The 13,119-nt window shown below is 34.2% G+C and overlaps 1 protein-coding gene across 3 annotated transcripts in view; it reads right to left on the bottom strand.

Moving 5' to 3' along the window:
• Positions 1 to 13,119, bottom strand: part of LOC149567640 (inactive purple acid phosphatase-like protein) — a 191,807-nt gene that overhangs the window by 100,353 nt on the left and 78,335 nt on the right. For 2 of the 3 annotated variants that reach the window (XM_089820891.1, XM_089820890.1), the window contains exons 5-7: positions 8,538 to 8,619; positions 7,555 to 7,632; positions 7,269 to 7,394 (exon numbers count right to left, since the gene is read on the bottom strand). In XM_089820891.1, coding sequence (XP_089677017.1) covers positions 7,269 to 7,394; positions 7,555 to 7,632; positions 8,538 to 8,619 — 286 coding nt within the window. The remainder of the gene's footprint in view (positions 1 to 7,268; positions 7,395 to 7,554; positions 7,633 to 8,537; positions 8,620 to 13,119) is intronic. The other variant, XM_089820892.1, reaches the window with a different exon arrangement.

Genomic DNA, 13,119 nt, shown 5'->3' on the forward strand with positions numbered 1-13,119 from the left:
GTCCTTTATCATCAGTAAGAAGATTGTTGGATTATTTCAGACAATGCTCATGTATTAGATTTGTCATAGCATTTGTTCTTATATAATCAGGATGGTATGAAATATATGTGTTCCTTATCTCTGTCTAATTGGACTTCTACCAAAGAAGTTAGATTCCTTTCGGACTAACATTGAATTTGTTAATGTTTTGATAGCTTCTTTCAGATGAACATATGTATATTTATATAATTAAGTTGTATATATATGAGAGAAATATATATATATATATATATATATATATATTTGATTAAATATATTATTAATTGTCTGATTAAAAAATAGGCATGAAGGTACATGTCTATTCATTTACTTACTCTGAATATATATCTTAAAACGATGTTGCATTTGGAACACACATACCAGACATTATGGCAGTGCCATTACAAATACAACAATCCTATTGTAAATTCAACATGGTATCAGAGCCTAGTTTCTTTATCAGCCAGCGAAATTTTTTTTATGAAAATTAAATCCTGTAGAGATGGGCACTGTGTCATCACAAATTTCAGATATTGTGGTAATTGCTCGATACAAATAAAGAGAAGTCTCAAATATCAGCGATGATATCAAAAGAGTGCAATGTATCTTGATTGCATCAACCAAGCTTACAAATAATGTAAAAAGAAAAATGATTAAAAGCTTCAATAAGACTGGTTCATATATGGAAATTGTCAGCATCTGATAATTTCAGGTTAAGGAGTATTGTAACACATCATAGTTATTGATGGAACCCAGCTAGGGTGTCTATCCTTGGAATAATGATAATATCATTCGAATGAATAAATGAACCTCTGTCAATGATAGTATTGACATCCAGGAAGCCAAAGGTTGAGTGCGATCACATATCTATCAGAGATACGAATTAATCATATTTATGAAGTAAACCATGAAACCTTCAACTACTATGGAACAATACTAAAAGGATAATTGAGAAAATGAGTGGTGATTAATACAATGCACATGATATATTGACTATGAATCAATGTTACAATTTGAGTAGTACAGAAATTGTCAAACAACGTAAACAAATAGCCTACAGTTTTCAAAGACGGAGACAATTGAAACCCGACATATGACACAACTGAAGCCAAAAGGACTAGGCTTCAACAGGGACGTGGTCAATTCTCTACTAACCACTACAAAGAGTCATTACACATATTCTAATAAGAGATCTTGCACAAAATATATGAGAAAAAGGGTTTTCCTTGGAGATGCAAATCTTCCATCCATCAATTAAATGTCACGTTAGGAACGTAATATGGGGTATACAAAGGTGTAAACAATATCCCTTCCTCACAGTACTTTGAATTCCCAAGTGAGAAGCTCCAACCGAGAACCATATGGATATAATATCAGATTTGTACAAAACTAGCGGCCCATCACAAATACAAATAAAAACCCATACAAAAAATAATAAGGGATTACACTATCCTACAATAAAGGAGTTTGATCGTAACCAATAAATATAAAGGACATAATGGATAGACCAAGTGGTCCCAAGGTGAGACATGGCAAGAAGAGCATGCTAATATATGGAGGTAAAAGTACCGAATAAGGAAGAGGGAGATTGAGATTCAGAGGGAGGTTGATATTTCAGGCAACTTTGAAAGAGAGAGAGTGGATAGATGATATGATTCAATCAACCTTCCGTAATCTCGATCATATTGATTAAGAGGGAGTAAACCATGTGTGATGGATTCTCCAATGATCAATAAATCTTGCAATCAAGAGGACAATGATTCATGAATATGCCTCGTGACTATGTGATTTTAATAGGCCTACCCCTATGTACATCATGGGGAAGTGACGACTTCCAAATGATCATCACTTGTATTTGGAGAACTTGTTGTAAGGTGACAATCTTACAATAACTTGTATTATGAGATCTAACAAATTATGTAAATGGTAAATGTCTTGCATCTCAACATTTTGGGAGACCATTACTTTGAGTATTTGGTGAATATCTTTGATATTTTGAAATGCCAATACTCTTGATATCAAATGTGATATCACACCTTATTTGAGCACTTGGTGAATATCGAATCTCGATATTCTAGGAGGCCAATACTCTTGATACCAAATGTGAAATCCAAACCTTTTTGAGTACTTGGTGAATATCGTTGATATTATGGGAGCCCAAATATTCTTAATATATGTCTTGTGTTTATCCTCCCTAGCTAAGAGGGAGTGTTAATATTTTGATAGCTTCTATCGAATGAACACATGTATAATTATATAATTGAGCTATATATATATATATATATATGAGAGAAATATATATATATATGATTAAATATATCATTAATTATCTGATTAACAAATAGACATGTCCCATGCATGTCTATTCATTTACTTATTTTGAATATATATCTAAAGAGGATGTTGCATTTGGAACACACATACCAGACATTATGGCAAGGCCATTACAAATGCAATGATCCTATTGAAAATCAACAGAATTGCATAAGATTAATCTTCTGCATTTGGAGTATAGAAGTAATCAATGTAATCCGTAGACTCACAACCATCCCAAAACCTCGAAGTACCCGTCCCTGAGACGTCCCCGCATCGGGTGCTTGGAGTACCCAACTACCCCCACCTTCGACATTTTGCAACCATGTTGCCTTTGGGAAGGATACTTGAATTTCTATTTGAATTTTGATTTTTGAATGCTACTATTGGATATGTAATATTTTAATATGTTAAATGTTCAAAAGTTCTTATTAGTGTTGGAATTTGGCTATGTTTAAGTATATCAATTCGATATGTTATACTGAAACATCATTTCCTAAGTATTTCAAGTTTTGTATGTATAATTTATAGCACCCTGTCGTCGTCCCAAAATCGAGACCCTTTGTCCCCCCCTCCCAGAAACTTGTCCCAGTGTACCGACATCCCGACATACCCCAATGTCAATGTTACATTGGAAGCAACTGATGATACTTTAAATAGGTATTATCGCATAAAGTTGTACAGTAATAATCTTCACTGTGGTTAACTCCGTTGCCCGGATAAGCAAAGGCATTGGTCTTTTGACTCATTGAAGTACAATTATCGGATTTATAATTGAAGTGAGTAATCTATATAATTCCTTCTTGCAAGCATCAACCCAATTGTTAAGTTCTATATAGAAAATTCAATCATTCATTCAATTTTATTTTGATCGAGTTGAAGAATGTTGCTAGCCTAAAAACTCGCCAACTCTAAATTTGCTATATAAAAGCTTTGAACAAGGTGATCAAGTTAGAGGTGAAGGTTTACAAGCCTAGATGTACCGAAGCTTGAAGTGTAGGGGAATTAAGATTATTCCCATTCGTTGGCCAAAACTAATTGAGTAATCCTATTCGAGAATTGGCAAAGCTCTTGGATTTCCAATCTGTGGTTTTGGGAAGCAACACTGATAATTTGGATTTCTATTTGATTCTTGATTTATGAATGTTACCATTGGGTATGTACTATGTTGAATGGTTATGCTTCGTATTCCAATTTTTCTATGCGCAAGTAGTTCACTTTGGTATGTTACATTGAAACATCGTTCCATAACTAGAATTTCATGTTCTATATGTATACTATGCAGCACCCATCCCCCCACCCCATTGTTCCCAAATTGAGGCCATTTTTATTCCGTCCCGGAAACTCCTCCCAACGATCCCCCGTCCATGTGTTAAACTGCTTTATAATAAACTACCTTCAATTTATTTAATTAAAATATTAAAGTTAATGATATCATAACTTAAATATTTCAAAAGGTCTAGGGGCCTAGCTTCATTGGCAAGAGCATGGTATAGCATTAGGTCAAGATGTCTAGTCTCCACCCAGCCCATGTGGTACAACGGACATGCGGCACTAGCATCAAGAATCACATTCAAAAGTTTGACATGTGCACTATGGTTTACAAGGGGTGTTGTACCCATTTCCTGCAGTCTAAAAAAATCTTAATATTTAAATAGTTATTCATAATCAACTCCTAGCAACTAAAGACTAACAACATATGTTGCACCTATGGCCCACTAGTGACACTTAAAAATAATGGTACCTCCTAAAAAGAAGGAAGACAGCTCTAAGATTCTAAAATGCCACAAATCAACGTCTGATCATTCTCCTAACATCTGAAAGATCACCAAGATGTGCTGAACCATCCTAATGCCTTAATATAAATAGTAAGGCCAGTCCCCAGTGTACAAGGTACTTACTATAAATAGTAATGTGGCCAAATGGGACCTAAGTAATTCCTAGGCAAACCTAAAGGCTGATGATGCACTAAGAAGGAAAAATCAGAAGAATAACACCCAATGTGTCCACTGATGAAACTAGAATAGTCTCCAAATCATGATATTAGCCTACACAGACCCATTCGACCAATATTTGATATCATTGCAGGTTTCAAATGACTCTGCTAGATGAGTACAACCAAGAACTAGCCAATACTAACAACAATTTAAAACAAATTATGTGTCCAGCAACCCACTTTGGTCCACATAGGAGGGTCACATTATCGGTGCCAGTTAACACCTACCTTTAGACTAACTGAATTCTCAATGTGGCATATTCATAAATTTTTCAATGGCCATGCAGAATAGCATTGTAACATTCCTGTTACCAAGATTAATTTAATCCTTGTGGACTTTGTTATATAATCATTTGAGTATTCGAAAATTATGGGATCTGCATATGACACTCAGTATTTAGTAGTATATTACAATACCATTGAAGCATATAGTGGTATATGTCAATTATCAGTCTAATTCTCTTGGTATTGTTAATTTTGTTCACCCTGAATGAGGGTTCAAGAAACCTTATGATCCTGAGATTTTGAATTGAACCCAACACCAGGAATTTGTTTATGTTTTCAACATTCACTTAATTCCAACATTCCATTAGTTTGTAATTCATCATGCTGGTATCTTTTCTGTTGAGATATTTAAAAGAATGTTTAACCATTTGAAGAGGAATGGTAAACAATAGAACTGGATTCCAAAAAATGGTAAATTACAAATGTCAGTGTTGCTTGCAGCCACTCAAATTCTAGGATGCCAAGCATTCTGTTTCCACCACAAATGACACATTTGAACACTGGGAAACTTTGGAGCCAAATGAAAGAAAATATTAATTTATAAAATAACATCTTGCTTGATGTAGCACCTAAGATAGGACACAGTGCAGTAGAGGCTCTAATTAGTTACATGTTAGAATGTTCTAGAAACTCTGTGGCACATTTTCATGATCCTTTTTAAATAAAATGGGTTGTGGTGGTGAAATACATAAAATAGTACTTACTCGTTGGAAGTAGAATTGTATGAAATTGGAAAGACAGTGCAGGAGATTAAAGAAAAATGACATAATTATATAAAAAGTAATACTGAAAATATACATTGAATAAGTTGTATGAAACAACCTTCGAATCAACAGAACTCAAAATAAATAAAAATGGTCAGGCAACTATCAAAAGGCGGCATCCACGCTTCTGCAGCTGTAAGAAGAGAATTTGATGAATTTAAAAACCTAACAAATGTGAAGCGATCATTTCATAACAAACTGAAGAAGTGGTTAGAAATTATTTATACTAGATTGATTCCACTTAACAGAAATGCTCAACTAATATTGACACTAACTGCAGACTCCAAATGAATGTATGGCAGATGGGTAGGATCCTGGACTACCTTATACTAGTGGAACCAGCAACCCACTTTAGTAGACAAATGAGGTCGACTTCAAGTGCAAGCTAACAGTTATACCCTTAAATCTAAGTTACCAATTCATCTGGGTATTGCCCGGTTTCCGAATCAAAGGTGGAAGGATGAGGGATTCTCCCAAAAGCCCTGGGAAGCTGTCGGAAAGCCTGTGGCTGGCTTCCGTCCAGCTTCCACAGGGCTTTCTGACGTATCTGGGAGCAGCCACGGGCCCAGCAGCTAAAAACATTACAAAAACCCAAATAAAAACTTAAGTTGCCCAATATGTATGTGCTTAAATTGATTTTTTAAGGTTATTGTTTGCTATGAAACCCTAAAACAACCCTAAAGGTGAATGTTGAAGCATTCACAACTCATTTTGGAACTTTCTTTGCACCTACAGCCACTTCTCATTTGGTCTCTAGTTTGCATTGCCATTGTGGAGCCAAGTTCAGCATTTGTGAATCCTATGATTCAGACTCTGATGCATATTAGTTGATTGAATCTTCAATCATTAACTAAGTTTTTATTTTGTTAGAATCTTGAACATGACCTATTTGAACTTATTGTCTAAGATTAAACTCCAATGTTGGACAAGCACATATTGATATATCATATGAATTTTGAAATATCTTGAATTTTGATAAATGGTGAAGTATCATAGTCATACTATCAAATGATTTGTTTTTGTATATTTCTTGTATTTCTTTGCATATGTTATATATAAAATTATATAATACATATACATACATACATACATACATATATCCTCGCACATCCACATCCAAAAACAAAAATACTCCGCATCCCGTATCCGCTTCCGGAATCTGCTCCAGAATCCGCATCTAAATCAGTAACTTAGCTTTAAATGGTTGCAGGCTTGCAGCAGATATAGTAACTGGTGTACTTTTTCCAAGATATCTACCAGTAAATCAAATTTTTCATTTACAGATGATGCATAATGTGTTTTTGGAGGAAGGAGATATAGGAGAAAACCGAAAAATAAAGAATAAAACCCCTAACAAGACTCTTTTAGTTATATTTTGATTAATTGCATTTACTATTTCTGTTCGCACAATGTGAAGGGATAGGTAGCAACCAGGTCTGGAGTCAAAAACCATGGTATTTGCAATTGATAGGCATAAGATTTTGATATCAATCATCATAAAATGGAATGGAAAAACTATCATTCTGTGATTCTAACTACTTTTTCTGTTATCACGACTGCATTAAACTTTGTTCCAGTTTACAGTTTTCTGAAGTTCTGAATTAGCAATCCATCGTACAAATGGCATATGAAAATAAAATAATCTATACAATACAAATGGTACAGAGAACATGATAACACATTTAATTGTACAAACAAATGGGCAATGAAAGCTCGTGTCTCTACTACACAATTACAGTATTACTTATTCAATTATTCTCCAACCACCTAAAAGCACCTATAATCCTATTTGTGTTTTATATATCTTATCAAATAATTAAAATACATAATTATGGTGTGTGCAAATCAATATGCTCAAATAGACACGAAAAAAAGGGTAAAAGGTAGAGAACCATTTCAAAACAGATCCGCTTCCATCATATTGCTCCCCCCATTTTTCCCACCATGACTGGTCATTTAGCCTGCCATATTTGTGAGCTCCTTTCTCTGTCCAACCTTTAGCATTGTATTTTTCCCACCTAAATTTAAAAATGCCAAACAAATTCAATTGGAGAAAAATAGCAATTTTGGCATTCACAGAGTTCCTAATATACAAGACAAGATCAATATAACATACATGAAGAAACAGTAAATATATTGTCTGCTCAAGCGCATGACTCTGGATGAGTAATTTCTTACCATTTCTCATACCAACCAGCTGCACCACTTCCAGACTTGGCTTGCTTCTGAGCACTTCTCTCTATTCTTGCCAGATTACTGTAAATTCATGACAGTCAAATGCATGGCTCACTACCTTCTAATCTGATGCATTATAATGGGGTTCTCTCTACAATTTATATACACCTACCACTGCCATTACTAATTGAAGTTATCTCTATGGTTCAGAAACTAAGTGAGAGCAAATTTGCTTTCATAATTTACTGTAATCAATGCATTATCATGTAAACAAGTTTGTCAAACTCATCCTATTGTTGTTTGAGGTAAACAAATTGGCCAACAGGCCTCCAGCATCCACTTGCAAACCATGATCATTTGCAATGTTTGAAAATATCACAAATTTTTCAACAGATGAGCTAAGGAGGCTCTATAATGAGTGGCTCATAAGACAAAACATTTGCCAAAGGTTTTGTGAATGGGATAGAATGTGTAGTGGCCTTGCCCTTGGGAGCAATCTCCATGGTTAAGTGCAATTTAGTTGTAAAGAACTCGAATGGGTTAACTCCAAGGAAGAAGTCCCAATGCTTCAGCCCAGTGAGCATCATCTAAATGCAAGAATGCTAAGTGGATCATTCATGCTCACTAGGGATGGGTTTATGTGATTCACTGCTCATGAAATATGGATCAATGAGTTTGATTCAAAAACCATACAATTGAATTCTGCATTATAACACTAAATCTATTTCTTTCCATGCAAATATAACCAGCATGAATGCTGTTTGATCAATATCCTCGTGATACTTTATAGGTGAGTTGCTCATTCTATTTAATTGTTTGAGTTAAGTTTCAGAAACAAAGAAAACAGCAGAGTATACATATTTCCCAATTTGATGGGCAAGAGCACCAGCAAGAATTTCTGATTTGATGATTTTATTATACTTTTATTGTTTCTGTATACTTCCACACAACGCACATACAGGAAAAAAGTGTATTGGAACCCACACCTCCAATCATCCTGCCGAAGCACTTCTTGCCATGTTTCCCACCATGAATCTCCTTGAGCATTCCTTCCAGATTTTTCGACACCTGTCATTCAGGAACATCAGTACCATCAGTACGAAAATGTAAGACCAACAAGTATGTCTTCACTCCAACCACAGGGTACTTATAATTCAATATGGAATGCATAAGATTTTAACAATTAATTATTAGTATTGTTAACAAATATCATGCTCAACTAGTCTTTCACAGAAGTAAGAGCTTTGCACGTGTTGTAAAATATGTTTACTTTTTAAAATATTCTAAATAAAGCATAGGTCCTTAGCATAAACTATCATAAACTTGACTACAAAAAGAGGGAAAAAAAGATCATCTGCCATGTATTTTGTACTTGACTCTGCACTGAACTCTAAAGAAAATTAAATCACTAGAAAAAAATTCTTGATTAATCTTCATACTTCAGAAACTTATCAAAAACTCAAAAATATCATTACTAAAGCTGATAGTTGGATTATTAAATACATCTTATGCATTATACATGATCACATGCCACCTTAATTACTGAGTGCATCAAAATTAATGCAGGAAGGAAAAAACGAACTAATGAAGCTAAATGGCTTCTATTGGAAGAATTACTACTACCTAATAAATTAGATGGTCAAATCAATGTCTCTAGGCAATTAGTCAGCAGAGCAAATTGGCCAAACACAAATATGGGCAGAAAGTCTTATAAAAGAGTAGCCAAAATTAAGACAAAGATCATACAGATAGCTAATAATATAGCTTAAACTTTGCAGGATTATCTGCCAGATAAAACAACTGACGATCAACCAAATTGAGAGTTACAGACAGATAAAGCTCATCAAGTATGGAATTTTATGGCTTTCTTGTGTTGAGTAATCCTTTAAGGTGGCAGATGATAGCTTATGAAAAACAGGAGCCATGTCCTGATCAAGGATATATACAAAACTAGCCAAAAACAAAACACTATCTTATTTCCCTGTAATATCATTACCAGGGTGGCCGAAAAAGATCAAATGAAATCTTTGCTAAACCTGTGGCTGATAGGATTAGCATGTGGCTGATAGGATTAGCATATATCTGTACATTTTAGTAAAACAATTGGGAATGGAATATGATATAATGGAACAGTCTTACAAAATAAGACAAAAAAGTATTTCTCACACTAAATTTGGCAATGCAAATGACCGAGTTAAACACCCATGCCTTCAAATGATGATGAACATTCTGGGCTTTCAGTGTTGTTTAGCGATGCTTCTACTTCAAGTGAAGAATTCAAGTCTCAAGCATATTAGGCAAGCATTCCAATTCCTCCCTATGGTTCTGCTTGCTACAAATGGTCATCTGCCTTGTGTTACATTGACATTCAGATGCTCTGGTAAGAAAGCATTAGCTCCCTGATGAGGAAGGCTTCCTAAAAGATTCTACAGGTGATGAGACCAGAATTTTTACCTTTGACTGAGATATACTCCAATATATGATTGCAAGCAAAGCTAAGTGCTTACCCATCTGATTACTTCTAAGTGTGCCTCGCAGTTGGTTCCAACTGTGAAGAGGCTTCCCAATTTAAGATCATTTAGAAGCAACCTTTAGAATTGGGCCAATATCCCCTTTCTTGATATTAAACAACTTAAATTATGAAGATAAATGGGCAAGAAAAGGCAGAAACAGAAACAAACATACTCTATGCCAGGATACTTATGTTTTTGTTACTTGCTAATCATAATGAGACTTAAATATTAACATTAATAAACATATTCATAGTTAAAATTAAACAAGTATGAAAACAATACTCCAGTATATTGTAGAATTGTTAATATGAACATGACAAAACAAATAGATAGTAAACACTGAGCATGAATGTTCAAATATTAAAAGAAATATAACTGTTTCAGCTTTAAAGACTTAATGCTTAAATAAACAAAAATAATGTTTTGATTTAACATCTTGAACATAGAACTAAAGCACAATGACAAATGAGCTTAACGTTACTCAAAATCTCAACAAATGACCTCCCAGCTTTCTCTACAGATAGAATGGGAATGTATGATCTGGTATTGGTGAAAGACTGTCTGATTTGACAATTGTTTTATACAACAATCATTGTGGGTTCACCAAGTGATGATAGTTTCTTTGGAATGTTTTTGCAACAGCTTCTTTGTCCTGTTATATTGACAGCACTATTGCTGATCTTGCCACAAAATGGTGCACAGAGAATTTGGATATCTTTCTTGACTGGTTTCAGAAACAGGTTGAGACTTCATAAATATCTCCAAAGATCTTTATCGAAACTTCTTCCTTAAGATGTTCATCAAATCCACAATTCCCAGAATGTTGATTCCTTAAAAACAAATTTCCTTGGAAAACCTCAATATTCTTATATGAGTCTCAACAAGAAATATGCCTTTAGAGTTTGAAAGGCTTGCGGATTTTGACTGATTGCCTGTACAATGGAGGGTTCTACCCTATTTGACAGCTTACTTTTCTTTGATTATTTCTATTATATCCTTTGGGGACCAGGACTATTTTCAGATAAATGTTGATCAATCATTTTCTGATGTACACCTTCATTCCAAAATAGTGTCAAGACTAAACCTTTTATATGGTCACCACCTGTTCATCTAAGTGACTCCCCGCCTTTCTTTTTGCATGTTTGATCTTTATTTCGTTGAAATTCTGATTCCAAATACAACTGGATTTTTTCCTTGTATCAAAAGCTTATCATGTTTGTTCCCTGTGAATATAAAACACTTTTCTACATCGATATACACTGTCGCCTCTTCCATCAGGCTAAAAATCTGACCACAACTTACAGACATTTAGGCACGTATTTAAGGCTGGCCAACCTGCAGATTCTAAAACTTTTTTTTTGGTATATAATTCTATATAAAAAAATTTCTAGTCTCCCAAACTTATGTTTTCTTCACTTTTCTTTGCAGTTGAGGACCTATTTAACTATGTTCCACGGAGTTTTCAGGACGGGTACATTTTAGGGGACATGGACGTGTTTCTAGTACAGGTGCAGATCAAAGCCAGAATTTAGGGGACGGAACGTCAAGGGACGGCTATTAAAACAATAGAAGATTTCTTATATATAGAGAAAGGGAATTCAAATATGCATATCATAACATTGATAAACCATTCACCATAGACATTTTAGAAGCTCAATACAAAGCAAATTAACAAAATTCAAATACTTTCATCGTAAAAATATGGCGTACATATAGCGAAATGCCCAAAGGCTGCAAGTTTCATGCATGAAATAACATAAAATATTGAAATGTAAACAATGTACATTTTATAATAACTAAAATACTTAACAGTAAATACTACAATAACATAGAAGTCCAACACCATAATAATATTAAAATGTAAAATCAATAACTAGACTACTAAAGAGTATACATAGGAGCTCGCAATAATATATAGCTGTCCATAATCAGTAGACAGTATGTCTAAACCCATGTTCCCATGTGGCTGCTTAGCTCTGTTTTGTGGCTAAAAACATGCATAAAAGTGTCCCCATGCAGTTTTTTATTTAGCACAATACAATAATTTGGAATCTCCTCCTATTATCATGGTGCAGCTGTTGCTTAACTATTAAAACTAAGCTCTTGAAAAAATGAGGGGCTGAAGTTAACCAGTAGCTGCATACTAAAAAAAGGGTCAAGTGTCTCCACAACTTTTCTTTCCTCCAATTTAATATTTCCCTCCAATCTTATCAAGCCAAAATATGTGGACATCAATTATTATAAATAAAAAATATTTTGCTCTTGGTCTAATGTTCATTTCCCTTTGTTAAGATTACTTTATGTTAACCCATTTATAATTCTTTATGATGTTTTTTATGATTTTCCCTGAAGCCAAAAAACTCAAAGATTTTCATCTACGCTGAAGTTTTCCCTTGAAAACCTTTTGAAATTGCTATTCTCATAAGCTTGATGTTGCTGTATTGAATTTGATTATGTGCACAGGTGATTTTTGTGTAATTATTTTTCACTATTTTGCACTTCCAGATTATTTTAAAAAATCCAACCTGCTGATTACTAATACTTTTGACAGTGAAAAACGTAGAGGTAGAAGAATACAGTGAGTGGTTGAATGTGCAACAATATATTTATTGTTCTCGCTGGAATATATTTTCCCACACCAATTATTATAATATGTCAAAGGCACGTCCGAAAATTACAAGCAGAAAAATAAGCAGCAAAAATAAGTAAAATTAGTAATTTCATGGGACACCTGCTCCATAAGATATTCCTTAAAATGTGGAGCAGGGGCTGCTAGCAAAATTAAGCATAGAAGCCGCAAGGGGACCTCATCTATGAGTCGAAACCAAGTAAATTTGATGCCAGAACCTTCTCTTTCAACTATTGTTCACTTCTTGACCAGTTGCTCCTGTTGCTGCTCTTCTTTTCAAATGTGAAAATGATTTTTTTTTTTTTAGTTATTTTATGCTTGGATTAGGTTTTGGTATTGTTAAATGTGGTTTGACTGACTTTAGGAATAAGCCAGCCTTGTTTCTAAAATTTAAAAATGTTTTATTTTTTTAACATTGACAGTCCA

Source organism: Cupressus sempervirens, chromosome 3 (genome assembly GCF_028749045.1).
Source record: "Cupressus sempervirens isolate cs-2001-9-10 chromosome 3, ASM2874904v1, whole genome shotgun sequence".
Classification (NCBI taxonomy): Eukaryota; Viridiplantae; Streptophyta; class Pinopsida; order Cupressales; family Cupressaceae; genus Cupressus; species Cupressus sempervirens.